At 45.2% G+C, this 25,988-nt stretch overlaps 1 protein-coding gene across 3 annotated transcripts in view; it reads left to right on the forward strand.

Annotated features, from left to right (window-relative positions):
* The window catches only part of THSD4 (thrombospondin type 1 domain containing 4), a 411,334-nt gene that overhangs the window by 374,058 nt on the left and 11,288 nt on the right, over positions 1 to 25,988 (forward strand). For 2 of the 3 annotated variants that reach the window (XM_080980690.1, XM_080980691.1), the window contains 6 exons: positions 746 to 842; positions 1,665 to 1,907; positions 6,927 to 7,056; positions 8,119 to 8,323; positions 9,574 to 9,747; positions 17,933 to 18,106. In XM_080980690.1, the coding sequence (XP_080836816.1) occupies positions 746 to 842; positions 1,665 to 1,907; positions 6,927 to 7,056; positions 8,119 to 8,323; positions 9,574 to 9,747; positions 17,933 to 18,106 (1,023 nt within the window). Of the gene's footprint in view, positions 1 to 745; positions 843 to 1,664; positions 1,908 to 6,926; positions 7,057 to 8,118; positions 8,324 to 9,573; positions 9,748 to 17,932; positions 18,107 to 25,988 lie in introns of those variants that run through there. The other variant, XR_013979370.1, reaches the window with a different exon arrangement.

Here is a 25,988-nt window from a genome sequence, read left to right on the forward strand (position 1 = left end):
TTATCCCATTTGATCCTCGCCACAATCCTGTGAGGCTTAGGAATGGTGACTGAAAGGAGACCACCTGCTAAGCCTCATAGCTGTACCCTGAAGAGAATGGTGGGGCTTATCACTTCCATTTAGCCTACCTAGCTATTTTGCTGAGATGTTTCTCCTCGCCTCCCCCCTGAGATCGCCAGGGGGAACCTTCTGGCCATTCCACCAGTGAATGGCGCTTGCCATGCAGTGACACAAGGCTGGACCTTCTTTGTAGCAGCTCCCCAGCTGTGGAACTCCATCCCCTTGGAACTGTAGATGCCTGGGTTTCCTTTGACATATTTGTTCAGCCTGGTGTGGGGTAGAAATCAATTGTCTTAGTCAAGGTTTTAGTACTGTTGTTACGACAGACTGCTGCTATGTTCATCAAAATGTTTCTCTGTTATTGTTGTATTAATAATTGAACAATATTTTTATTATTGCATATTGTGTTCTCTTTCATATGATGGTTTGTAAATGGCTTAAGTATCTATTGTGATGAAGGGTGGTTTAAAAATTGAAAAGAAGGTTGGCTTTCATTTCCATCTCAGCTGCAGAAGAATTCAGGGGTCCCAATGCTCACTTTTTATTTGAGGCAAGAACTACAAGCCCCCATGTCTCTATCTCTGAATCTGGGGTCTGAGCAATGTCTCTAGATTGATATGTTTGCTGTGGAGAAGCTTAAGCCCCCTATCTGCCCAGGCACTCATTTGATTCGTTTCTGCCTTAGATGATTCATCAGCAGCCCAATCCAGGTATACATTATGAGTACATCATTCCAGGGCCCAATGTAATCAGCCCTCAGGTGCCTCTTCATCGACGGCCAGGTAAGATGACTGTTTTATTCTGAAAGAGTTACCTGCCATTTCTTATTCAACCAAACCATAGGCACCATCTTTATGGGGCTCAAACAATATTTGTAGGCAGGGGGCCAAGCCCCTTCCCACCATGTTGAGGGGGCCTCCTCCCAAAGATGTGCACTTGGCACCTCATGCATGTGATGGCACCCATGACGTCATGATGTCACGTTGTGAGCACACACAACTGGTCCCCCGCAATTTGGGGCACAAGTCAGCAGCTCTGAACCAAACTATATAATAGGGAGTTGGACTAGATGGGCCTTGGGGTCTCTTCTGACTCTCTATGATTCTATGGAACTTTGTAAGTTTAGATATATCTAGTTAAGATCATGCTGTTTTGTTGCAAAAATAGTTGCTGAAGTCCATTGATTTCAATGAGTTCATTCTGCATATGACTCCATTGGGTACAACCCATTATTCAGGACTTCATTGGAACACCCCTCAAATCTCCAAATGCATGAGCAGAGAGATCCCCATTGGTAAATAGCCTTTATATTTCTTTCCCCCCAATGCAATGATCCTCTAATTAATGCTCTGTGCAGGAATCATGATACCAGTAAGAGAGCTCATCAGTTTTCTGATTTGTGACAAATGAGGTGCCTTGTTCCAAAAGAACCATACAGCCTTTGTATATATGAACAAATGTTGTGTTTTCCTGTTAAAACTCGCTTCTGGACTTGCATAAACATCCCAGCTTGACATGGGGATTTTGCCTTACTGCATTTGGAATGGCTCGTGGTTGAGAGGAACGACTATTATTTTAAGCAGTTATTGTCTCCATTCCCCCAGGGGAGCCATTCAATGGCCAGTTGGATGTGACAGAGACAGTGAATTATGAGGAGGAGGATTTGCATGGGGAGACAGGCACTCACATGGGGCAGCCTGTGGGGACCTTTCCGGTGATCCAGCCAGGAAGGTTTCCCTCTCATCAGCCAGACAACCAGGTGCCTGCTGGTCAGCCAGCAAGACGCAGCCGAGAGCACAACTGGAAGCAAGTTGGAACGACCGAATGCTCCGCCACGTGTGGGAAAGGTAGGCGGTCTGGAGTGTGTGGACAGTTGACACATATATTCTACCCTGGGGGATCCTGGTCTGCCAAAGGCAAAATATGGAGTACGGGAAGAACTTAGTAACTGTGTTGTCTTTGTCTCTAACCAAGGGAAAAGCAAACATAGCCAGTGTCTGCTTGTAAAGAGCTATAAAGCATGGTGCACACATCAACTCAAGGCAAAGACAGGATGCATTCATAGAAGGAGGAAATGTCACTTGCAGGAGCAATGGAGAGAAGCAAATTTTTTTTTAAAAAATGTAATTTTTTATTGGTTTTTTTTTAACATATCATTTTCAACAGAAATTAAACATACTTTTACATCTTATTCAAATTTTTGACTTCCATCAATCCTGTCTGAAAATTTTCCAATCTAATCTCTCAGTATGCATTTCTTATCTTCCCTATTACATTTCAAACTCATAACCAATATCTCTATCTTTTTCTACTTTGTAACACTTTGTATATTTCTCCTTACAAAACTTCTTGTAGTCCTACTTGCGTAATTTGTTGATTACAGTTGCTCTTCAAATAATTCATATACTTCTGCCAATCTTCTGTAAATCTCTGGTCCTGCAGGTTTCAAATCCTTCCTGTCATTTTGGCCAATTCTGCATAGTCCAGGAGAGAAGCAAGTTAAAATCCAGGGAAGGGGAAGCTGGTGCCTTCCAGGTGTTGCTGGACTGCAGCTCCCATCGTACTGAGCCCTGACCATATTGGCTGGGACTGATGGGCGTTGGAGCCCAACAACAACTAGTGGGGCACAGGTTCCACATCCCTGTTACGATCCGCCCTGATGGCTACCTGCTAAAGGGGGAAACAACAGCTCTGTTGCAGGGTGCATGCTTTGTACAGAAGGTCTCTGATTCAACATGGCATCTCCAATTAAAATGGGAAGTGCCTGCAAAAGAACCACAGGGAGCCACACAAGTTTATACTAGTGCAGAACAAAAATGTACACCCCCACCCCCAAAATGTGCCAGCCCATCTACATGTGGGGTGAAGTGGGAGCACATTTTGTTTTTTGCTTTTATTAATAATTTTTATTAGTTTTCAATTACAATCCAATAATAGCCTCATTATAATAATACCAATTTATAATACAATTAATAATGCCAATTTAGATAAGGTGGGCCCCCCACATGCTAGAATTGATGGCTTGATTATTTGCTTTATTTCTGCATTCCAAAATCGTATTAATTTCCATTGCATTCCGGTCGTAATAATCCCTTATACAACAACTGCAATATTAATAACTTCTATTCGTGTTGACACGTTAAGTGAGGAACTCAAACAATATCCTTGTTCTTCCTGTGTGTGGCAATTATTCTGTCCATGGTGTTTCTTCCTTTCCTTGTAAGATGTTATGTCTTTCTTTCCTCCTGTTGCTGCTGGTCTCCATCATGCCTTGGGCGGAGCTGATATCCCATTGTTCCAGAAATTTCTCCATTGCTCCGTCCCATGCTTGGTTGTTTTGCAACTTTAACAACAACTACAAAAGTCACTCTGTCCCAATAAATAACCTGTTTTCACCATTTTCCCTCTCAGCCTGGGAAGAAGAGCAGTCTGTCGAACTGCAGATGACTCAGTAATGAACCTTATCAGTTCCTCGGCAAGTTCGCAGACTTCTTTCATCCTTCCATCTGACTGAAGATAAATGAGCATTTATACTTCCAATTAAATTTAATTTCAAGTCCTGTTAGCGTTATTCAGTTTACTCTGTAAATAATAAAGGATGGGGAAGAGTCAGCTCTAAGTTTCCATCGTAAACCTTTTTGCAAAATAGAGCTTCCCTCCCTTTCCCCTTTTTTTAACACATACAGTTCCGTTTAATGTTATATTCCATACCTATAATCCAATTTCTTCTGCCCTTGCTTGTACAAATATAATTTGAAGTAACATTCAAGGGAGGGTTGCCGAAACATAAATGCAGAGAAGAAAACTTTATATAAAGAAGCCGTAGGCTCCCCTCCCCCTACAGCATCTTTTGCACCCAATGAAGTCTTCTCTCAAGTTCAAACCTTAAAGACCTTGCAGTTGTTTTTGTTCCTCAGTTTGTGATCTCATCTCTTCTAGCATGCACCTCTACTTTAGTCCAATTAAACTCTAATTAACAGGAGAACCTGCCTTCGTATTCAGCGCCTCCCTGCTTCCTATGCTGGAGCGAGAGACAGGTACCAAGATGAACTGCGAGTGAAGCCCACCCACCCCATCCCTGGGGGAACTTGCAAGGATAATTACCCTCAAGCATTCTTGTTTTTCCTTTGCCAATGATCTCCTGCTGTCATGGGGGTCTGCCTCCATTAAGGCAGAGAGGAACCGGAAGCCAAGTGGGAGCACATTTTGGTCCTTTTCAAGGGTATAAATGATCTGTGGGGGCTGGCTGACCCTGGCAGTAGGATGACAGCAGGGCAGCAGAGATTTCCCCCCTCTTTTAATGTTAACAACAGTGAGGGGCATCTCCTCCTAGCAGCTGCCACCTGGTAGCCATCATGGTCCCTCCCCAATGCCCTAGAAGGAGCATTATTTCAGGGTATTTTCTCCGTGGGGAAAATGACATCCATCACAGGAATAGGGCATTTAGTGTGGAAATACTGACCCTGTGGGACTCCTTCTGATCACTCTTTGGTAGGGACCCTCAACGTTAAGTGCTGAACCTCTGCTGCCTGAAAATGATATTAATGCAATATAGGCTTTTGCAGTGACTGGCAATGGCCCTCCTGCGTTTCAGGCAGCAGCATTTCCCAGCCCTGCCTTGGAGGGGCTGGAGATGGAACCTGGGACCTTCTGCAGGCAAAGCATTTGCTCTTGCCCTGAGCTGCAGCCTGCCCCTGACATGTGAGTCATCCAGATGAACTTTGTGCATTTTGAATGCTTTTAATTATGTCTCTCATGTTTATGGGCCCATTTGTGGGGGGAGGAGCAAACTCCACCCTGTACCAAAAGTTACACCTATCCTGCAAATCCTGCAAGAAGAAAAATGCCTCTGGAAGTGAAATTACTGTAAATTAGCATATGTGATGCTGAAAGCTTTCCCCATTGAACACACCACTGAATACATTCCATTTTGGCAGAAACTTTCATTTTCATGTCTTTTATGAGAAAACCTGCCTCTTTCCCCTCTTTCCAGCTGCCAAGCAGCCATTAGTGATAATCGGAACAGCCAAGGTGTTTTATTCCCCCCTGCCCACCCCCCGGCCATGATGAACTCTGCAGCATTTAAGTCCAAGATTAATTAAAACAAAGTGCCTTCTGGGTGTGCTGCTTTGTCAAATCACATCTCTTCATTATGTGGTCATGGACCCAAACAAGATAGAAGTAAAATATTATAACATATAAAATGGGTTGTGAGGAATATTTAAAGCATGTCTAAAACAAGATGTGCAACATGATACCTTAACATATGGAAATTAAGAGCGAGCTGAAAAAATAAATAACACAACCAAGTGAAAAATTGTAATGTGTGAGAACAGCCGAAGGACACAGAGAACAAATCCATGGTTTCAATGGCTACTGGCCATGGTTAGGAACATTGGCAGGTGCCTTATACTGAGTCAGAACATTGGTCCATCTAGCTCCATATGGTCTACACTGACCGGCAGTGGCATTCCTGGATTTAAGGCAGGAGTCTCTCCCAATCCCACCTGGAGATGCTGGGGATTGAACCTGGGACCTTTTTGTGAGGCAGATGCTCTACCCCTGAGCTACAGTGGCTGGAAACCACAGAGAGGAGAGGGCTGTAGTGCTCAGCTCTCGCTTGCCAGTTTCCCCAAGCATCTGGGCAGCCACTGTGAGAACAGGAGGCTGGACTAAATGGGCCATTGGCCTGATCCAGCTAAAGGCTCTTCTTAAGTTCTTAATGTTCAGGGCCAGACTTGGAGTCAGGAATGGGTGGAGGCTCCAGCGTCTAAACAGTTTTCCAGTCCATGCTGAAGAGCAGTCCACTTCCAAGCTGGAGCCTTCATGGCCTTGGGAAACAGGCACCTGCTGATGTCCCAGGACCTCCCTTAGGATGCCATGGGGCGCTGCTGCACCTTTTCCATTTTGTTCCCCCAAACCTGTGGGAAGTGCTGCAGCCCAGCAGCCTGCGCCCCACAGAAGCCTGACTGACTTAGCTCTTTGCGGAGCAGACTGGCCTGTTAATGGGACCACTCTGCTGCAGATTCCTTCTTGCCTCAAGAGAGCTGCAGTCTGGTTATCAAAATACACTTCAGAGTTGGCACAAGTCCACCCGTGTGTCATATTTTGACTAGGAAGATTATCCAACTTGGTCCAAGTTTTAGCCCTGGAGAAATTGGCAAGACAGAGGTGCCTCTCTGGTTTGAATTCAGAAAGGGATTTATTCCAGGGCTCACAAAGCGAAATTGCAAAAATCCCCTCCTGAGCTTTGGCGGGGGGCGGGGGGCGACGACGATGACGACCATGATCAGCTCTTCGACATGATATAATGGGCAGCCCAATCCTAAGGGTTTAGGAAACATTTCCAAGGCGGAGGAAGCTAATCCCCCTTTGTTCTGTGATTCAATTCCATATGCATTTTGTTTTAGCCACGGGCCATAACAAAGCTGCAGCACAGTTCAGGACAACAAACTTCGTAAGCAAAATAAAGATTGGCATAGTGATTGAGCTGATAATCAAGAGCAAAGATCAAGTATGCTTTGCCCAGTGCGAAGGCCATTTACCTTTCCTTTTTGTTTATTTTAATTGGCCAATGAAACCTGATTTAAAAACAAAAAAAGCTGCTGTTAGATGTGTAGGGAAGAACTGACTGCTACCCTTGTTTTTTTGCCACCTTTAAGAACATAAGAAGAAGCAGGTGAATTAGGCCAAAGGCTCAACTATGTCAGTCTATTAGTAAATAAATTGTAAAATTGTAGAGTTGAATGGGAACAGAAGTGTCATCTCATCTAGTCCAGGGCAATACAGGAATCTTTCACCCAACATATGACCCTGGGATTTCCCCCCACTGCTTCTTACTTTTCCTTCCTTGCTTTTCACCCCAGGCTCACAGTATCCCATCTTCCTCTGCGTCAACCGAAATAGCCACGAGGAGGTGTCTGAGAGCTACTGTGACACCAGCACCAAGCCCACCCCGGAAGAGGAAGCCTGCAACACCTTCCCATGCCCAGCCTTGTAAGAGAATGATGCTTATTACTTGTATGGTTAAATCAGGGTTCGTATTACTCTGCTTTCCTTTGGACCACATCAGCGAGGCTGAGAGACTAGTCTTGTCTGGGCAGTCCAGGACCTCTGTACCCACTGCCCAGGCTCTCGCCCCGGGAGGTCATTTGACTTCACCCCCTCTGGTGTGCTCTGTTAACTCTCAAGACAATGAAACAATCAATAATATTATTTATTTATTTCATAAAATTTATGCAGCACTTGATTTTAAATCATTTTACAAAAAAGATAGGACAATAACATTATCACTTAGAAAATCAACAAGAATAATTTAAGTCCATGTTAAGACTTTCTTAACATCTGAGCAGGTTTGTCTAATCAAAATTGTTTCTAGCAGGCTCTGAAGAGAGTATTGTGAAGGCGCCTGCTGGAGATCAAGAGGCAGGGCATTCCAAAGCGTAGGCGTTGCCCCACTTAAAAATGCAGTTCTTACAAATGTAACGCCTGTAACAGTGCTCATTTCACCGATCAAATATAATATATGCTGCTTTACTCCCTGCACATTGATTTGTGCCACATCCGCACATACATTTCAAACACAGTGTGGCACAAGCAAATTTTTATTCGGAAAGTGTGGCCCAGAGAAAAATGTTGGCGAACCCCTGGGCTAGGACAGTGGCTGAGCTCAAAAACTTTTTCTGTCCAGCACGTTGATAGATGGGGTGCTAAACTTTTTTTTCCAGCATGAGGGCCACATTCCCTTCTGGGGGCCACATCCTAGTGGTGGGTGGGGCCAGAGGCAAAAGCGGGTGGGGCAATGAAGGCAAATATTGTCTTCGTACCGTGGGCTACTTTCTACCCACACTCGAGCACCCCTCATATCCCAGGGAGGGTGTGAAGCAAGGCCAGTGCAGGGTGGAGCTGGGGAAGGCATGGCCCGGGGAGAGTTGCAAGGGCCAGACGGAGAGGTATTGAGGGCCACATTTCCCTACCAACGCCACCAGGCTTGAGGCTCCCCACCCCGAAACAGATATAGAATGACTCCCATCTCTTCTTCCTTCCTGCATTTCTTAGCTGGGACATCGGGGAGTGGTCGGAATGCAGCAAGACCTGCGGTCTCGGGATGCAGCACCGCCAAGTCCTGTGCCGGCAGATCTATGCCAACCGCACCCTGACGGTCCAGCCACACCGCTGCCACCATCTGGAGAAACCAGAGACCACAAGTACGTGCCAGCTGAAGATCTGCAGCGAATGGCAAATTCGGACAGAATGGACATCGGTAAACAGGAATGATTCAGAGCACAGAACATGCCCCCCAACAGGCTTACCTTTCAGGAGCAGTGGCTGCAGCTGACATTGCACCAGCCCTGATCCTGCAACACTGGGGAACTTCCAGTGTTCTCACTCCGTTTGTGGAAGGGCTCCTTTCACAACTCTCCTTCCTCAACCAGAACGTCCTTCCATTCATGGAACCAAAACACTGGATGTCACCCATAACGTGGAAGTTGTCCGAATGTTTTACGAAAGGGCAGGTAGAAGAGGCTAGCAGGAAAGCCGCTCCTGTGAGCTTGGGGAACGTGGATGACCTTTAAGGGGAAAAGTATATAACTGAAAGCAGTGGATAGCTTTTTCTCAACCTGAGGGCCACATTGCACACCCTTCTCTGCCCTCCATGCAGGAAAACAAGAAGCATTAAGAGAGTTCAAGGACATATTGGAGCCTGGCAGAAACCCTCCTGGAAGAGGCAAAGCAGGGTCAGGGAAGAGTCCTGAGGGTTAAATAGAAAGGTTGGGGGGGCTGCCTTTGACCCTCTGGCCTAAGGTTCCCCATCCCTGCCCTCAGCCTGATCCATCAGGGCTTTTCTTATGTTCTCATCAGCACCTTCTCCTTCTTGCTGAGACCATTGGAAATGCTGATGGTGAGGTTCGGGACCATGTACTGTGGCCCTCTAAACTTCCTCATCTTCCATGCACCTACGTGGGATGGAGTAGAGACTTTCAACATCAAAATCTCAGGCCATTTGTTGGATAGCTCCAAATGTTATATTAGTGTTCACAATTTAAAATATGCTTCAACTGTAAAACATAATCTGTATTCCATCCAATTTGCAACAATGACATAATAGAAAATAGTATTTTAGTCCTGGATATTTATTTGCCTGGCAGGGCAGGTTTATACAATCACTGCCACAGCCATCAATTCCTTATTTCATTGCAATGCAGTAAAAGAGCCCTGCAAGCGTGTGCACGCACGCACGCACGCACGCGCACACACACACATAACTTTATTACAATCACAGACCAGCATAAGAAGAACGTATGAATAACAAATTGATTTTTATCAAAACCTCAGCAAAACTCTGTTTTATTTTTGGTCATTTTTAATTGAATTGTACTTCTTTATGATGCTTGCTGCCCTGGACACTTTTGGAGGAAGGGCAGGGTACAAAGGAAGTGAAACGCAATCAAAATGAATAAATGCATGCAATCCCTGTGTGCCTGCCTGACCCAGAGATCTTTCTTGTTTTAGTGCTCCGTGCCATGTGGAGTGGGTCAGAAGACACGAGATGTGAAGTGTGTCAGCAATCTTGGAGATGTCGTTGATGATGAAGAATGTAACATGAAGCTGCGCCCAAACGATATCGAGAACTGTGACATGGGGCCTTGTGCAAAGAGCTGGTTTCTTACAGAATGGAGCGACCGGGTAAGGCTTGTAATGGTCATCTTCCAGCTCAAGCTTAGTGGCGAGGCAAATATTTTGCATGCATCATTTCACTGGATAAAGATCTGAAACTCTGGAGTATGTTTTCTGTCCTAATGCTTTAATGCTCAAATCAGTACATCACCTCAGCAAAATGGGGTTCAGAGACCGAACAGATGCTAAGCAAGTGAGGATGTTGTTCCAACAGACTGTGCGCCTCCCCCTTGGGTCCCATTGTGTGGTAACAGGAGAGGCAGAATTTGAGCATGGAAAAGGGGGGGAGGCAAAAGTGAGCACCGAGCTTGTTCTGAGACGATGGGCCAGGAGTGGGCTCTGGCAGTGCTAGGGGGGGCACTGGGATCCGAGGCAAGGCTGGCATGGAGCCAGACGTGAGGTGTAAGAGGTCTCCCACTGGGACCCTCCCTGGAATCTGGCTCCTTGTCTGTCACTCCCTCCTGGGGAGACTGCTCTCTCCCACCCTTCTGGGTCCCCTCTCCACAGTTGGCAGCGGGCAGCTCCCCCACCCTGTGTCTGGGTCCGACCAGCCCCTCCACTATGTCTCTTCAAGACACACCTCTTTGGGACTCATGACACCCGGGTTCGAACCTTGACACCCCCCGTTTAGAAAGAGAAGCAGGCAGCAGGTGAGGGGAACACCTCAGCCACAGGCCCTAGAGAACTGCCTCCAGCCAGCGTAGGCCAGGAATGGCCTCTGGATGCTTCTGGTGTCACCCTTGTCCATTGGCCATTCTGTCTGCGGCTGGCAGGAGTTGGCATCTGTTCTGCTGTATAGCCACAGGTGAGTCTGTCCTGGCACAGGCTAGCTGGACCTGGAATAAGATGGCTTCCTCCTAGGCACCAACAGGCCTCTGCAGTGCACCAGCTCTGGGGGTGGGGATTACACTGTGATTGCACCAGGTTGCACATGGGGATCTGATGAGTAGGTGCTCCTGTCTGTGGGGGAGAAGGGAAGGAATTGGGTCGTTTCTCTTTTTTTAAAGTCTTTTTTTAAAGTGTTTCCTGCTTGGCAGGGGGTTGGACTCGATGGCCCTTGTGGTCTCTTCCAACTCTATTCTATGATTCTATGAATCCAATCCTTTTATGATGATTCTTACCTCTTTCCCGGCAGTTGTGGAGCCTGCCAGAATCTCCCTGCTCCTCAAAGCTTGTTTGTCAGGGCAAAGGCTCAAAGGATCTTCTTGTAATAGAGACTCGTTTTTAATTTATAATCACAAAGTATTTTTGAGCGTGTTTGCTTATTTTCTTTTACACAGAGATGAACGTCTCTTTAGAAATTTATTGGAGCGATATCTCATGTGCATAAAAGAAAAAGAATTATTCTCCAAGACAGCGAAATATAAATAAACTGACTAAAGCGTTCTGGATTAGATCCAGGATTGGTGCAAATCCACCCGGTTGAACATACAGATCAGCTACAAGTTCATTTTCCTTTCTCCCCTCCCACTGAATGTACTATTTGTTCCCCCACAAGTTTAAAAATATGTCTTCATTTATTTATTTTTATGCTGGAGAATGCTTTTAGAACATTTTTTGCTGAATGCCCAAAGGATAGGTTGTGAATTTTGTATAGTTTTTTAAAGAAAGAATTATTGCATTAATTTATGTTGCAGCAAAGAAATGGAAGAACTAGGTGCCTTTATGTGTTTATGGCAGTGGGGTGAGATCTGTTTTCATGCAATGCATGCTTTTATGTACAGCAAGAGAAACACTGGGTGCATTCTTCATATTAACCATTTCCAAATGTTTGCTACTGTGTTGGGCACAATTCACCAGCTGCTCTCTCATTATTACCTTTGGAGTTTGGATTTTAAGGTGACTTCTTTCAAACACACGTACCCACAGAAATATGATTGCCTTACAGTCAAGGTCCCATGGGAGATCCATGATCAAAACTCCTTTATAAGCAGCTGTGTGTTTGCTCTCTCTCTCTCTCTCTCTCTCTCTGTGTGTGTGTGTGTGTGTGAGAGAGAGAGAGAGATTTGGATCAGGGCCTCAGTACTTGAGAAGAAAGACGTTCACCCCTTTGTGCTGTTTCCTTATTTGAAATCACCCAATAAACCTGCTGTGAGTCTCAGAAGGTAGAAAGGTAGGTGACATTATGGATTGTGCACAAACATACCACTGGCATCTTCACAGAGCACCATTTCAGTGTGACTTTCAGGCTGCTGGTGGTTGTGGGAAAGTAATGGCAGCCAGTAGCCACTGGTAAAAACTCAGTATGGACACAATTGTCAATTTTGGTTCTTCTGAGTTTCTCACCCCCCCCCCCCGCCCTGGCAGTTCTTCCCATTTGCACATCACTTTGTGATTATTTTTAAGGCTTTATTTGACTGCACAATTTCTCCTACTATACATATTTTTGCAAGCCCCCTTTCCAAATAGTCATTGTATTTTCTTCTTACGCACGCTCTCCCCTAATCTTCTTTCTTGTACAAAATTTTTGTTGCACAACTTTACAAGAAAATTCAGTTGTCTGTGTGTTTTAGGGATGGCTCTGATTTGTGCCTTGCTTTGGGAAGTGCAAAGTAGGTAGGTGCACATTAGCTCAGATGCCCCAGTGGTTAGAGTGGCAGTAACAAGGTTGCAGGTTTGATCCCTATTCCTGCATTGCCGGGGGTTGGACTGGATGATCCTCAGGGTCCCTTCCAACTCTATGATTCTATGAGATGTGAACTGAACTAAATCCCACCCTACCCCCACTGTAAGAGAGTTCCCTGTTGCTGTACAACTACAAGTGGTGCTGCTCCCACCATTTCAAGCCTAAGAACTTTTAGCACAGCAGTTGCTAAAACCCAGACTGCACACTTGCTGCTCACATGGAGTAATGATGAGCGCACCCACTGGATGCTCTGTGCTTTGGATTCCCTCAAGGGCAGGAGCAGTGGAACCATCCATGCTGCCCTGAACTCTTTGAAAGAAAAGAGGGGGCAAAAGTGTCAGAAAAATTATGCATATACACCATGCATTTAAACAAATTTGAGACACCCCCCCACCATTCAAAGAATCCTGAGAACTGTAGTTTACCCCTCACAGAGCTAAGATTCCCAGCACCCTTAACAAATTATAGCTCCTAGGGTTCTTCGGAGGCAGAAGCGTGTTTTAAGTGTGTGGTGTGTATGCAACTGACTTCTCTCTGGCTCCGCCCCTTGTGACTTAGGGCGTTCTTAAAGAGCCAGCCCTCTGGCCTGAAAACTCCCACTCTGCTCTCCAGCCTCTTCCATGGTGTACTCCCTGAGCTGGCTGGCTCCTGCAGTGGTAGGGTTGCCATATTTCAAAAAGTGAAAATCCGGACACAAAAGTTCTTGAGCTTTTTGGGCAAAGTTATTGAGCCAAATACTGAATACCAGATGTATGGTGACCCTATGCAGTGGACCCTCTGTGAAGACACCCATGAGCATCCAGGAGGTTCTTCTTAGGGGGCTCATGTTTCTCAGGCTCCATTGTTTCATGATCTCCAGCAACAAGCTCAGAGCGTGACACCTGCCCTGGCCGTCCACAGCAGGAAAGTCTGCAGCCAGAGGCTCTTGAGTCTGAACCCATGGCTGAACCCATGGCTGGCCTACACAAGCCTCTTTGGTCTGAGCCAGCAAGGCTCCTCTGCTGCTTTTATGATGTCACCCAGATGTTTTCAAGAAGCTTAAGCATGCTGTTGGGTGTCTGGTTTTTGCAGAGAAATGTCTTTGTTTTAATTTTAAAAGATGGAAATAAAGCTCAAGAGCCCAACAATATCCTGGCTCCAAGTCTGCTGCTGAAGCCCTTTAATATCCTTTGCAAGCAGTTAATCTGCGCTGAAATCTCACAGCACAGAGTGGGGCAAGTCGATATCTTCTTAGTTGGCATCTAATTTGAAATGTGATCCGTTTGTTCAGCTTACTTAGAACAGAACTCAGTTTCTGGAGAACCTGAACAAGTAATATTGCTAGCTGAGTGTGCTGAAAGCACCAGAAGCCAATTGAAATACTTTGTGGACGTGGAATGTTAATGACCCAAAATGGTACCACCAGGCTGTGAGTGTTTTGTGGGAGGAATTCAAACAAATACCAAGAAATTTAAATTAAAGTGGATTAAAATGCTCTGTCACCCCCTAGCATAACAAATCAATGGTTTTTTTTTTTTTTTTTTTAAGGAACACACTTTGTGTGCACGATAAGTGAATGATTAGCAGAAAGATGTATAGACACTCTGCCAGCAAATTAGGATTTATACTGGATGAAAGGTTCATTGAAGAGCCTGCTGGATCAGGCCTGTGGGTGTGGGTGTGAAAGAGAGAGACAGACAGACAGAGACTTTCTGCTTTGGCTGTTCACAGCACCACCAATTCACCAAAGGGATTGTGGTCCTCAGTCCCAAAAGTTTGCATATCTCTTTCCAACAGAATAGGCTGCATGAGTACTATAACACTGTCTAGGGTATTACTATCAAGTATTTTTGATGGAAACCTCAATTCAGTTACCCAGAAGGTCACGCATACCATATTATGCTATCTTGTATAGAATTTAGCACCCTGTCAATTTTTACATACAGTGGTGCCCCACAAGACGAATGCCTCGCAAGACGGAAAACCCGCTAGACGAAAGGGTTTTCCATTTTTCGATGCGCTTCGCAAGACGAATTTCCCTATGGGCTTGCTTCGCAAGACAAAAACGTCTTGCAAGTTTGTTTCCTTTTTCGTAAAACCGTTAATACCCAGGGTGCATTGCTTGAAGAGGTGCAGTTGTGACTTGACTTCGAGGAGCAACTCATAGCACGCGGTGTGGTAGCCTTTTCTGAGGTTTTTGAGGACTTTGCTGATTTTTGAAGCTTTTCCAAAACTTCTTTTGCAGCTGTTTGGTAAGTTAAACTTTTAAAACTTTTTTGGGGGTTTTTGGATTTTGGGTTGGGGTGTTTGGAATTCAAGGACTTGGTGTTGGGGAGAGGTTTGCAAGAATCTGGGAGCTTGTGTGGTTTTTTTCTGCATTTTTATGATTTTTTGTGACCATTGGGGCACTCTGCTGTTTTTCTTTAAAAAAATTCTGGGTTTGAATTTCTGTGTGGTGGGTGGCTGGGGGAACAGTTGGGGAGGGATTTGCAAGAATCTGGGAGCTTGTGTGGTTTTTTTTGAATTTTTATGATTTTCTGTGTCCATTGGGCCATGTTGTTTTTTTAAAAAATTTTTTTTCTGAGTTTGAATTTCTGAGTGGTGGGTGGCTGGGGGGACAGTTGGGGAGGGGTTTGCAAGAATCTGGGAGCTTGTGTGGGTTTTTTTGAATTTTTTTGATTTTCTGTGACCATTGGGCCATGCTGTTTTTTTTAAAAAAAAAATTTCTGGATTTGAATTTCTGTGTGGTGGGTGGCTGGGGGGACAGTTGAGGAGGGGTTTGCAAGAATCTGGGAGCTTGTGTGGGTTTTTTGATTTTTTTTATTTTCTGTGACCATTGGGCCATGCTGTTTTTTTTTTAAAAAAAATTTCTGAGTTTGAATTTCTGTATGGTGGGTGGCTGGGGGAGCAGTTGGGGAGGGGTTTGCAACAGTTGGGGAGGGGTTTGCAATTTCTGTGTGGTGGGTGGGTGGCTGGGGGAACAGTTGAGGTTTTTGAAGACTTTGGTGATTTTTAAAGCTTTTCCAAAACTTCTTTTGCAGCCACTTGAGGATTTTGAAGACTTTGGTGATTTGCAGCCATTTCGTAAGTTAAACTTTTAAAACTTTTTTGGGGGTTTTTGGATTTTGGGTTGGGTGCTTGGAATTCAAGGACTTGGTTCTGGGTTTGAATTCCTGTGTGGTGGGTGGCTGGGTGCTTTTGAATTTTTTGGGTGTGCATCACTGATTTTTTTTTCTTTTTTCTGAGTTTACGAAGCTAGGAGCTGTGCTGCCATGGGACCCAAGAAGACTGCTGCTGCAGAGGCCGGCGAGAGGAAGAAGGAGAAGGTGACGCTGGAAATGAAGAAGGAGATCATCCGGAAGCACGACGGTGGAATGCGTGTGACAGACCTCGCCAGGGAGTACGGCAGGAACCCATCGACCATCGGCACCATCCTGAAGATGAGGGAGAAGATCCTTGCGACTGATGCAGCCAAGGGAGTCACCAGGATCGTGAAGAACCACCCAGCTGTTCTGGAGGAGGTCGAGAAGTTGCTCCTCATCTGGTTAGAAGAGAAGCAGCGTTCAGGGGACACAGTGACTGAGGCCGTGATTTGTGAGAAGGCCAAGGCCTTGCACGCAGACCTCATCCGGGAACAGCCAGGAACCTCAGGCAAGCCAGAAGTCTTCAAGGCAAGCAGAGGTTGGTTTGACCGGTTCAAGACGAGATCTGGAATCCACAGCGTGGTCAGGCATGGATAGGCTGCCAGTTCTGATGTTCCTGCGGCTGAAGACTTTGCCTTGGAGTTCCTGGAGGTTGTGAAGACGGAGGGCTACGTTCCACAGCAGGTCTTCAACTGCGACGAGACCGGGCTGTTTTGGAAGAGGATGCCCAAAAGCACTTTCATCACTCAGGAGAAGGCCAAGTTGCCTGGCCACAAGCCCATGAAGGACCGTCTGACCCTGCTCTTCTGTGCCAACGCACGCGGCGACCTGAAGATCAAGCCCCTGCTGATGTACCACTCAGAGAACCCACGGGCCTTCAAGAAACACAAGGTCGACAAGGAGCAGCTGAGTGTCATGTGGCGATCCAACAGCAAGGCTTGGGTCACACGTGTGCTGTTTGTGGACTGGGTCAATCTTGCTTTTGGCCCTGCTGTCAAACAGTACCTGCTGGACAACGACCTGCCGCTGAAGGCTTTGCTTCTGATGGACAATGCTCCTGCTCATCCTAAAGGCCTTGAGGAGGACTTGTTGGAGGAGTTCAGCTTCATCAACATCATGTTCCTGCCGTCTAACACCACACCACTGCTCCAGCCGATGGATCAGCAGGTCATCGCCAATTTCAAAAAACTCCACACCAAGGAGCTTTTCAGGCGGTGCTTCGAGGTGACTGATTGCACCACCATCACCCTGCGGGAATTCTGGAAGGACCACTTCAACATCGTCACCTGCTTGAAGATGATCACCATGGCCTGGAACGGGATCAGCCAGAGAAATTTGAATTGCGCTTGGCGCTGCCTGTGGCCGGACTGTGTGGCACCAAGTGACTCTGATGCACCAGAGTCAACAGTGGTGCAGGACATTGTTGCCTTGGGGAGGACCATGGGCCTGGAGGTCACAGAGGAGGACGTCAGCGAGCTGGTGGAGGAGCACGACCACGAGCTGACCACCCAGGAGCTGGTCGAACTGCAGGCAGAGGCTGTGCAGGAGCAGGCCTCGCTGGAAGAGGAGGAAGCAACTGAGGAACGGCTGTCCTCCAAAGAACTGAGGGACATTTGCATGAAGTGGAAGGATGTGCAGGCTTTTGCAGAGCGGAACCACCCTGACAAGCACATGACACGTGACCTTGCGAACACTTTTGATACGAGGGTCATGTGGTCTTTCAGGGAGGTGCTGAAAAGGCGGCTGAAGCAGCAGACCATGGACAGGTTCTTAAGCAAGAAGCAAAGAGTGGAGGAGGAACCTTCTTCAAGTTGTCCCCCAGAGTCTTAGAAAATGTAATGTACACTTTGCTGATTTTTAAATGTTTTTTCTGTCATGTTTATAAACTTAATTTATTGTTCCTTCAGTTTTTGAAATGCTCTTTACAGTATGTGTGACTTTAAAGAGCACTTAATAAACTCTTGTTGTACCAAATTTGGCTTTGTTTGGACTTTTTTTGACCATAGGAACGCATTAATTGGATTTCAATGCATTCCTATGGGATTTCGTGCTTCGCAAGACGAAAAATTCGCTAGACGAAAAAACTCGCGGAACGAATTAATTTTGTCTTGCGAGGCACCACTGTATCTTCGTCATCATTATCTAGAGCAGATTTCTAAGCTTCATGAATAAGTGGCAGGAGACAGATGACACCTTGGAAACGTCTCCCTGTCTTCTCTCTCTCTCTCTTTCCATTTTGCCCTTTCCCCTCTTCCAAAGCAAGATTCCTCTTTGAATATACATTCTGATTGCAGAATGTGGATTTCCTGCTGTCAGAACCTGGTCTGGATTTGTGTACCTTCTTGTGCCAGAGAGCCCTTGAGTCACCTTCCAAGCATTTCACAACTGCTTTCACTAAAGCAGCAGTTGGGCTAACGGATGTCTTTGTTGTCTCCCACGATGACAGTGCTCAGCCGAATGTGGCTCTGGTGTCCGGACACGCTCCGTCATATGCATGACCAACCACATCAGCAGTTTACCACTGGAGGGCTGCGGACACAACAGACCAGCAGAGACCACACCCTGTGACAATGGGCCATGTTTGGGGAAAGTGGAATGGTTTGCTGGAAGCTGGAGCCAGGTACTGTTTATCTTCAAAATGTTTGGAAAAATTAAGAAAATCCAGCAAAAATTAAGAAAAACAGAGTTCAGGCGAGTTAATTATGTGGCTCTTTTTTATTAATTTACTTTATTATATTTATTGGTCTTTTTTGGGAAAATACTTTTAGCAATCATCACATTCCAGAATGTTTGGGTTTATTATTATTATCATTATCATTATTATTCCTGAAGAATTATCCTTTGTTGGCTCCATATGTTCTCAGTGTCTTTTTACCCTACACAATTCCATTAAGAGATCTGAATGGTGTTTCTTTCTCTCTCTGCTCCTATGGTTGTATTCCTTCTGGCCACTTTCCCTCAACCAGTTAAACTGGAGAGAAACAGGTGCTGACGGATCAATTAAGGATCTGTCCTTCTCCCTAATTATTTGGCCATTTCTTCATAACGGTTAGCTAGCGATGGAAAAGCTGAGCCCAACACTCCTTGGCTGATCCATACCTGGACTTGACAAACTAAGCTAATCCCCCAAGAAACCAAACCCCAAACGAAAACCAGAAGAGATCACTCAGACCAAATTGGATTCTGACATCACTGGGAATGTGTTAGGACCTGTGGTGGGTCCCTGCACCCCTCTTCCTCTGCCAGTGCCTGGGAGCTGAGTGTCCAGTGTTGAAGGGGAGCCATTATGCCATGCAGGCCTGGCAGCACCCACTGTTGCCTCCCAAGGTAAGGTGCTGGCCTCACATTCACCTGTTAAGGCTGGGGGGAATCCTCTTCCCAGGCCCCTGTGGGGCAGTGTGAGGAGGCACCTCTCTTTGGGGCGGGGGGGCAACTCAGAGACTAGGGGGCAGCAGTGGCTGCCCAGAGGATTCCCAAGGAGAGGAGAGGGGAGAGGAGGGAGGTTGAGGGAACACTCCACAAGGGAGGGTGCTTGAAAAGGTGGTGAGGAGCTGCAGGCAAGGGGTGACATAACTGGGCTCCTGAGCTCTACAGGGGTGCCGCAGAAAGATTGTAGTTGGTCAAGGGAGCAACAGGTTCAAAAATGTTGAAAAACTGTGCCCTATGTGTCTCCCACTCCCAGAGTGTGTGCTGTTCTGGGAGTTCTCCAGGGAGGAGTGGGGGAAGCCCATTGTGCTAGCAGGACTTGTGCTGGCTCCAGATGGCTCCCAATGCAGTCACTGTTTAGTTGAATCCAGCCCTTGATTTATTACCCACCCTTCATGCTAATGTCCCAGGGTGGGTCACAACATGCTTTTGAATTAGTATATGAGGAGCAAGGTTGGTGTTTCCTGTGCAAAGGACTAGGCTTTTGTGTATGTCCCTGCATTCTAATTTGTTGATTCTATTATGGCAGTTAAGTACAGTGGTGCCTCACAAGACGAAATTAATTCGTTCCGCGAGTTTTGTCGTCTTGCGATTTTTTTCGTCTTGCGAAGCACGGTGTCGGGAAAGTTTTGGAAAAGCTTCAAAAATCACCAAAGTCTTTAAAAACCTCAAAAAAGGCTACCACACCGCGTTCTATGAGTTGCTCCTCGAAGTCAAGTCGCAACTGTATTAACGGTGTTAAGAAAAAGGAAACAAACTTGCAAGACGTTTCCGTCTTGCGAAGCAAGCCCATAGCGAAAATCGTCTTGCGAAGCAGCTCAAAAAACAAAAAACCCTTTCGTCTAGCGAGTTTTTTGTCTTGCGAGGCATTCGTCTTGCGAGGTACCACTGTACTGATAGGGCATGCCTTGTTGGTGCTTTAAAAACCCGCCAAAGAACTGTGCAAAACACAATGTCAAGTAATCGTAAATCTGTTTGTGCAGTTTTCTGGTTTTGTGCAAATCTGAAGGATGAAAGAACCAGGGAATTCCTGAAGCACACCAGAAATAGTTACAAGCAAAAGTGATAAAGAAATTCAGGTAATGAGTTAGTGGGCAAGGGAAGAGAAGTAGCAGAAAGTGACAGTGGATCCACCCACCCCAAAACGCTAAAACAAATAGTCTGCAACCCCCAAGGAAAGCAGTTTTGAGCCTAATTTTCTCCAATTTATTGGATTATCCCTTTATCAGGTAAAACCAAATTTACAAGGGGAAAGGATTGAGATTGATGTGGGTCACTATGTGGACTACTGTCAGGGAGAATTTGGAGGAGCAAGTGACAGAAGAGGCGGAGCAGGGGCTCGGGGATGCTGCAGAGCCCTTCAAGCACCCAGAGGCTCCGGAAGGGAGCTCAGACTCTGGAAGGGAGGGGGCTTTCAAATCAGCACAGACAAGGAGGGAAATAAACTAAGGATCAAAGATGTCTCACGCAATTCCCACACCTACTTTGTTGGTGCGGGAATTGAAGGAAGCCACTCCCCGAATCTGACTCAATGGGTTCGGATGCATAATCCTGAACTGTAGCTGTTTCTTGTACATATGTAATAAAGACTGTAAATATCAAGCCGACTGTGCCGGGGTGACACCACCTTTACAACTACACAAATTAAATGGGAATGCAAACTCTGGTGTGGACAAGCCATTACTCTCAGTGGAGTTTGGTTTAGCCTCAGCACTGGAAAGGCCTATAACATGGGTAGGCAAACTAAGGCCCGGGGGTCGGATCTGGCCCAATCATCTTCTAAATCTGGCCTGTGGACGGTCCAGAAATCAACATGTTTTTTACATGAGTAGAACGTGTCCTTTTATTTAAAATGCAACTCTGGGTTATTTGTGGGGCATAGGAATTCGTTCATTCCCCCCTCCCAAAAAATATAGTCCTGCCCCCCCCCCCAATGTCTGAGGGACAGTGGACCAGCCCCCTGCTGAAAAAGTTTGCTGACCGCTGGCCTATATCTCTGACTTTGATGATCAGAATTCTATCGTTTTTTCATAATTGACTCTCTGATATGGCTGATCATGCCAATAAACTGCTTAGTCTCACAAAATGCAAGATAAAGCTTTTAGGACTTCAAGGCTTTCTGCAATAGAACTGGCCCCCTTTTTAATCCTCCATGCCCTCTGCCCCCTCTCGTAACACATTTTGTCGGAAAAAGATCTAAATTAGATTAGTGGTGAGCTATGTAAACAAAAGCAACTTAAAATAATAAAAATGCCAGCCGAGAATTTCACAGAATTCCAAGCTATGGAATCATAATGAAATGCAGCATTCGCTCAACACATTCAGACTCTCTCTCTCTCTCTCTCAGGACAAAAGCTGATGCAACTTGAAAGCCCCTCTCAAACATTTACAATCAGCATCTTACAGCTTTGTTTCATATTGGGGCACTGTTAGAGTGCATCTGCTTAATAGTCCTGGAAAAGCACCCAATCCTTGTTCTTCTTGCATAGACATCTTCCCCCATCCCAGCATAGACCTTTGAATGGTGGACCAGCTCCAAGGTTCTGTTATGTTAACTGGCATCCCAAGAGTTAATTGCCTCTGGGACCAGCAATTTACAATGCTGTTAACAGGAATTATGTCTTGAACTCCGGAGCACCCACAGAGAGTTTATCCATAAATCTACCATATTGCTTCAGGCTTCTAATTTATTTCTCTAAAGTAATAAATTCTTCAGGAATATGCAGCCACGGACATTTTAAAACCCATAATATTTTAATTCTCCACTGGTCAGCTACAATATATAATATAGTGTAAAAAAATAAATATGTGTTGAAGATTGATTTGTGGTGAAAATGGTGGTTGCACCATTCAGACCGTCTGATTTGTAGTCATGTTTAGAGCAGATTATCAGTGTCTCTTCCAAATCGGTTTCATTATGAACCTCTGGCAGTTTCCTTTTTTAAAAAAAAATAAAAAAAATATTTATTAAAAGTTTAAAGATTACAGAAAGAGGAAAAAAGAAAGAAAAAATAAACAATACAAATCAATACATTGCTATACATAAAAAAAGAAAAAACAAAAGACAATACGTCAAAACAAAAGCAAAAACAATTAAAAACACATCCAATATTTCCATATCTTTGTCTTTCATTAACTTGTTTCATCGACCTCCTCGCACCTCCCTTTTTTGTGTTCTAATTATTAATTATTTCAGGAAATCCTTTCCATCTTTCACTATTTTCTGTCATATAATTGTCATAATTTATTTTAACCTTATCTTACCATTAATACCCTGAAACTTATTTGTACTTAACTCCTTATAACATTTCTACTAAAGCCGTGTAATTTCATTCCAACATTTTTCTAACACTCATTAATTTTACAATGTTTCTATAAATAAATTGTAAACTTTTTTCCAATCTTCTTCCACCGTCTCTTCTCCCTGGTCTCGGATTCTACCAGTCCTCTCTATCAATTCCATATGGTCCATCAACCTGGTGATCTTCTGTCCGAGGCTCTTAACTCTTTTCCATGTCCCTTCTGCAGATCTTCTTCATATTTATACATGCACTTTACTTTATCTTCTGCTGCTCTTATTCTTAATTTCCTTCCTTTGACACTGAGGAGTAGATCTCGGGGAAGCTCCAACCTAACAATGTCTTTATTCCTTCTTGACAGGTCAGCCCATTCTCCATAGTCAAAACTAGAGTCCAAAAGATATTTCAGGACGTGTTTCAGCTGGCTTTCTCTAAATTCAATCGTAGAAGGCAACAGCTTATATTCATCAAATTGTCTCTGTAAGACTGGGGCTCTCTCCACTTGTATTACTTGAGGTTCTACAACAACTTTCTCCCTCGTCTTCTCCACAACTTGCCATGTTGAAGTAGATTTCTGAATCGATTCCTGAGTAGTTTCTGTATAGATATTCACTTCTTGTCCCAAATCAATCATTTTTTGTGCCAAATTATCAATTTTAATAGTCATCACATCCATCTTCTCATGAAGCTGTTCCAATAAAGCACTTATCTTGCAAAATGCAATCACTAAGGCTTCTTCTGTCGACATTCATGTCCAAGGTCAATCTCTGATTCTCACGGTCTTTTATCTCTGCAGCTGGAAAATTCCCCAGCTCCACTCCTGCAACAGTTTCAAAAGCTCCTTCTAGAGGAAACAATTTCTATTTGTATCCGTCCTTTTAAACGCAGATCCAGCAACAAAGTTAGTTTCAATCTTTCAGTTACTTTTGCTCCTTTTTGAGTGCAAAAGGAAACAATGGAAACAATATATTTCTCTTATTTAACTATCTGTCAACGTACGTTTTATTCACAGTCAATGAACTTTCCCAAAACGTCAATCTTACTGGCAGCCCATTCCCAGGTTCAAAACGGAGGTAATTTGTCTTTCTTCACTCTCACTCCTGCAGGCTTAGGCGATCTAAAATTTCCCCCCTCTTCTCCTGCTTCCAAGGGGGGTTTAATAATTTTAACCGCTGGAAATTTAATCTTTTACAAAAGGCTCTCCAAGACTTTAGCTTGCAGTGTCTTTGCTCAATCTATTTACAAAAGAGCAAGGCGGACTTCCTGTTTGAAACCTTCCCGTTTCGGTGCCGATTTAAGATGTTTAAAGATTTTTCCGTGAATTTTCCGTTCTATTCACGGGTAGTTGTTTAAAGTCCAATTGTCCACAGGAAAAAGTCAGCGCTCTCCGGCAACGGCAATGCGGCTTCACTCCGTGAAAGAAGCAGTCGATTCGAAGCACCGCGCCACTCACCCCACGTCGCTCCGGATCCCCGAAACCCGGTTTCCCCGCGAGTAGGGGAGGCGCAAAAGGTGCCAGCCGAATCCCACGTCCACAGGCTTCTCCCGCCTGTGGTTTTTAGTGGGTCTCCGCCTTCGCTGTGGCAGCCAGACCCTGATTTCCACGGAGCGGATTCCTCCCGATCAGAGGAGTTCCGCCATTGCCGGAGGCGCTAACCTGGAAGTCTCCGAACCTCTGGCAGTTTCCAAACATGCTTGCTAAAAAGTTATTCCATCATTTCTATGCTTCATATCTGCCATCTAGAGCGGCCACCCAAATTTCTATTGAAAATGATGTTTCAAGGAAATTTGGGCAACCTCTGAATTCTGGGAGATTCCAGACAGACAAAAGGAAACCCTGTTTTGCACCATAGTTAAAGGATGGGGGGGGGGTGGAGACCACCAGTCTGGGAGGCTTTAAAGGGGGATTAGACAAATGAATGGAGGGGGGTAAAGTGATCAAGGGCAGCATGTATTTGAATGCCTGTTGGGGATCTCAAGTAGAAACGAGCAATTGCGCTCATGTATCGCTTGTGGGCTTTACCTAGTCAACCACTGTGAGGACAAGATGTGGGACTACATGGACCATTCTGATCCAAGAAAGATCTTAAGTTTTCATGTTAATTTAAGACAATACTTTAATGTTGTTTCACATGTTATAACTTGCCCTGGCACGTTAGGGTGAAGGGGAGGTAGTATATAGTAGTAGTAGTAATAGGAGGGGGGAGGGGGAGGGGGGGAGGAGGATTAGAACATCCCACCCACCAAAGGAGGCCATAGATAATTCAAAGCCAAAGGCCTGGCAGGAAAGAATTGAAGTAAAAAACAGTTCAGAAGTCTTGACATTCACAGGAACATGGTGGTTCCTGCAAACACAGAATCATAGAATCATAGAATCATAGAATCATAGAGTTGGAAGAGACCACAAGGGCCATCGAGTCCAACCCCCTGCCAAGCAGGAAACACCATCAGAGCACTCCTGACATATGGTTGTCAAGCCTCGGCTTAAAGACCTCCAAAGAAGGAGACTCCACCACACTCCTTGGCAGCAAATTCCACTGTCGAACAGCTCTTACTGTCAGGAAGTTCTTCCTAATGTTTAGGTGGAATCTTCTTTCTTGTAGTTTGGATCCATTGCTCCGTGTCCGCTTCTCTGGAGCAGCAGAAAACAACCTTTCTCCCTCCTCTATGTGACATCCTTTTATATATTTGAACATGGCTATCATATCACCCCTTAACCTCCTCTTCTCCAGGCTAAACATGCCCAGCTCCCTTGGCCCTTCCTCATAAGGCATCGTTTCCAGGCCTTTGACCATTTTGGTTGCCCTCCTCTGGACACGTTCCAGTTTGTCAATGTCCTTCTTGAACTGTGGTGCCCAGAACTGGACACAGTACTCCAGGTGAGGTCTGACCAGAGCAGAATACAGTGGCACTATTACTTCCCTTGATCTAGATGCTATACTCCTATTGATGCAGCCCAGAATTGCATTGGCTTTTTTAGCTGCTGCGTCACACTGTTGGCTCATGTCAAGTTTGTGGTCAACCAAGACTCCTAGATCCTTTTCACATGTACTGCTCTCAAGCCAGGTGTCCCCCATCTTGTATTTGTGCCTCTCATTTTTTTTGCCCAAGTGCAATACTTTACATTTCTCCCTGTTAAAATTCATCTTGTTTGTTTTGGCCCAGTTCTCTAATCTGTCAAGGTCGTTTTGAAGTGTGATCCTTACCTCTGGGGTGTTAGCCACCCCTCCCAGTTTGGTGTCATCTGCAAATTTGATCAGGATGCCCTTGAGTCCATCATCCAAGTCGTTGATAAAGATGTTGAATAAGACCGGGCCCAAGACAGAACCCTGTGGCACCCCACTAGTCACTCTTCTCCAGGATGAAGAGGAACCATTGATGAGCACCCTTTGGCTTCGGTCAGTCAGCCAGTTACAAATCCACTGAGTGGTAGCATAGTCAAGACGGCATTTTACCAGCTTCTTTACAAGAATACCATGAGGCACCTTGTCAAATGCCTTGCTGAAATCAAGGTAGGCTACATCCACTGCGTTCCCTTCATCTACCAGGCTTGTAATTCTGTCAAAAAACGAGATCAGGTTAGTCTGACATGACTTATTTTTCAGAAATCCATGCTGACTATTGGTGATCACAGCATTCCTTTCTAGGTGCTCACAGACTGTTTGCTTAATGATCTGCTCCAGAATCTTCCCTGGTATTGATGTCAGACTGACTGGGCGGTAATTATTTGGCTCCTCTCTTTTCCCCTTTTTGAAAATAGGGACAACATTTGCCCTC

This window comes from Podarcis pityusensis (genome assembly GCF_964106645.2).
Source record: "Podarcis pityusensis genome assembly, chromosome: 14".
Lineage (NCBI taxonomy): Eukaryota > Metazoa > Chordata > Lepidosauria > Squamata > Lacertidae > Podarcis > Podarcis pityusensis.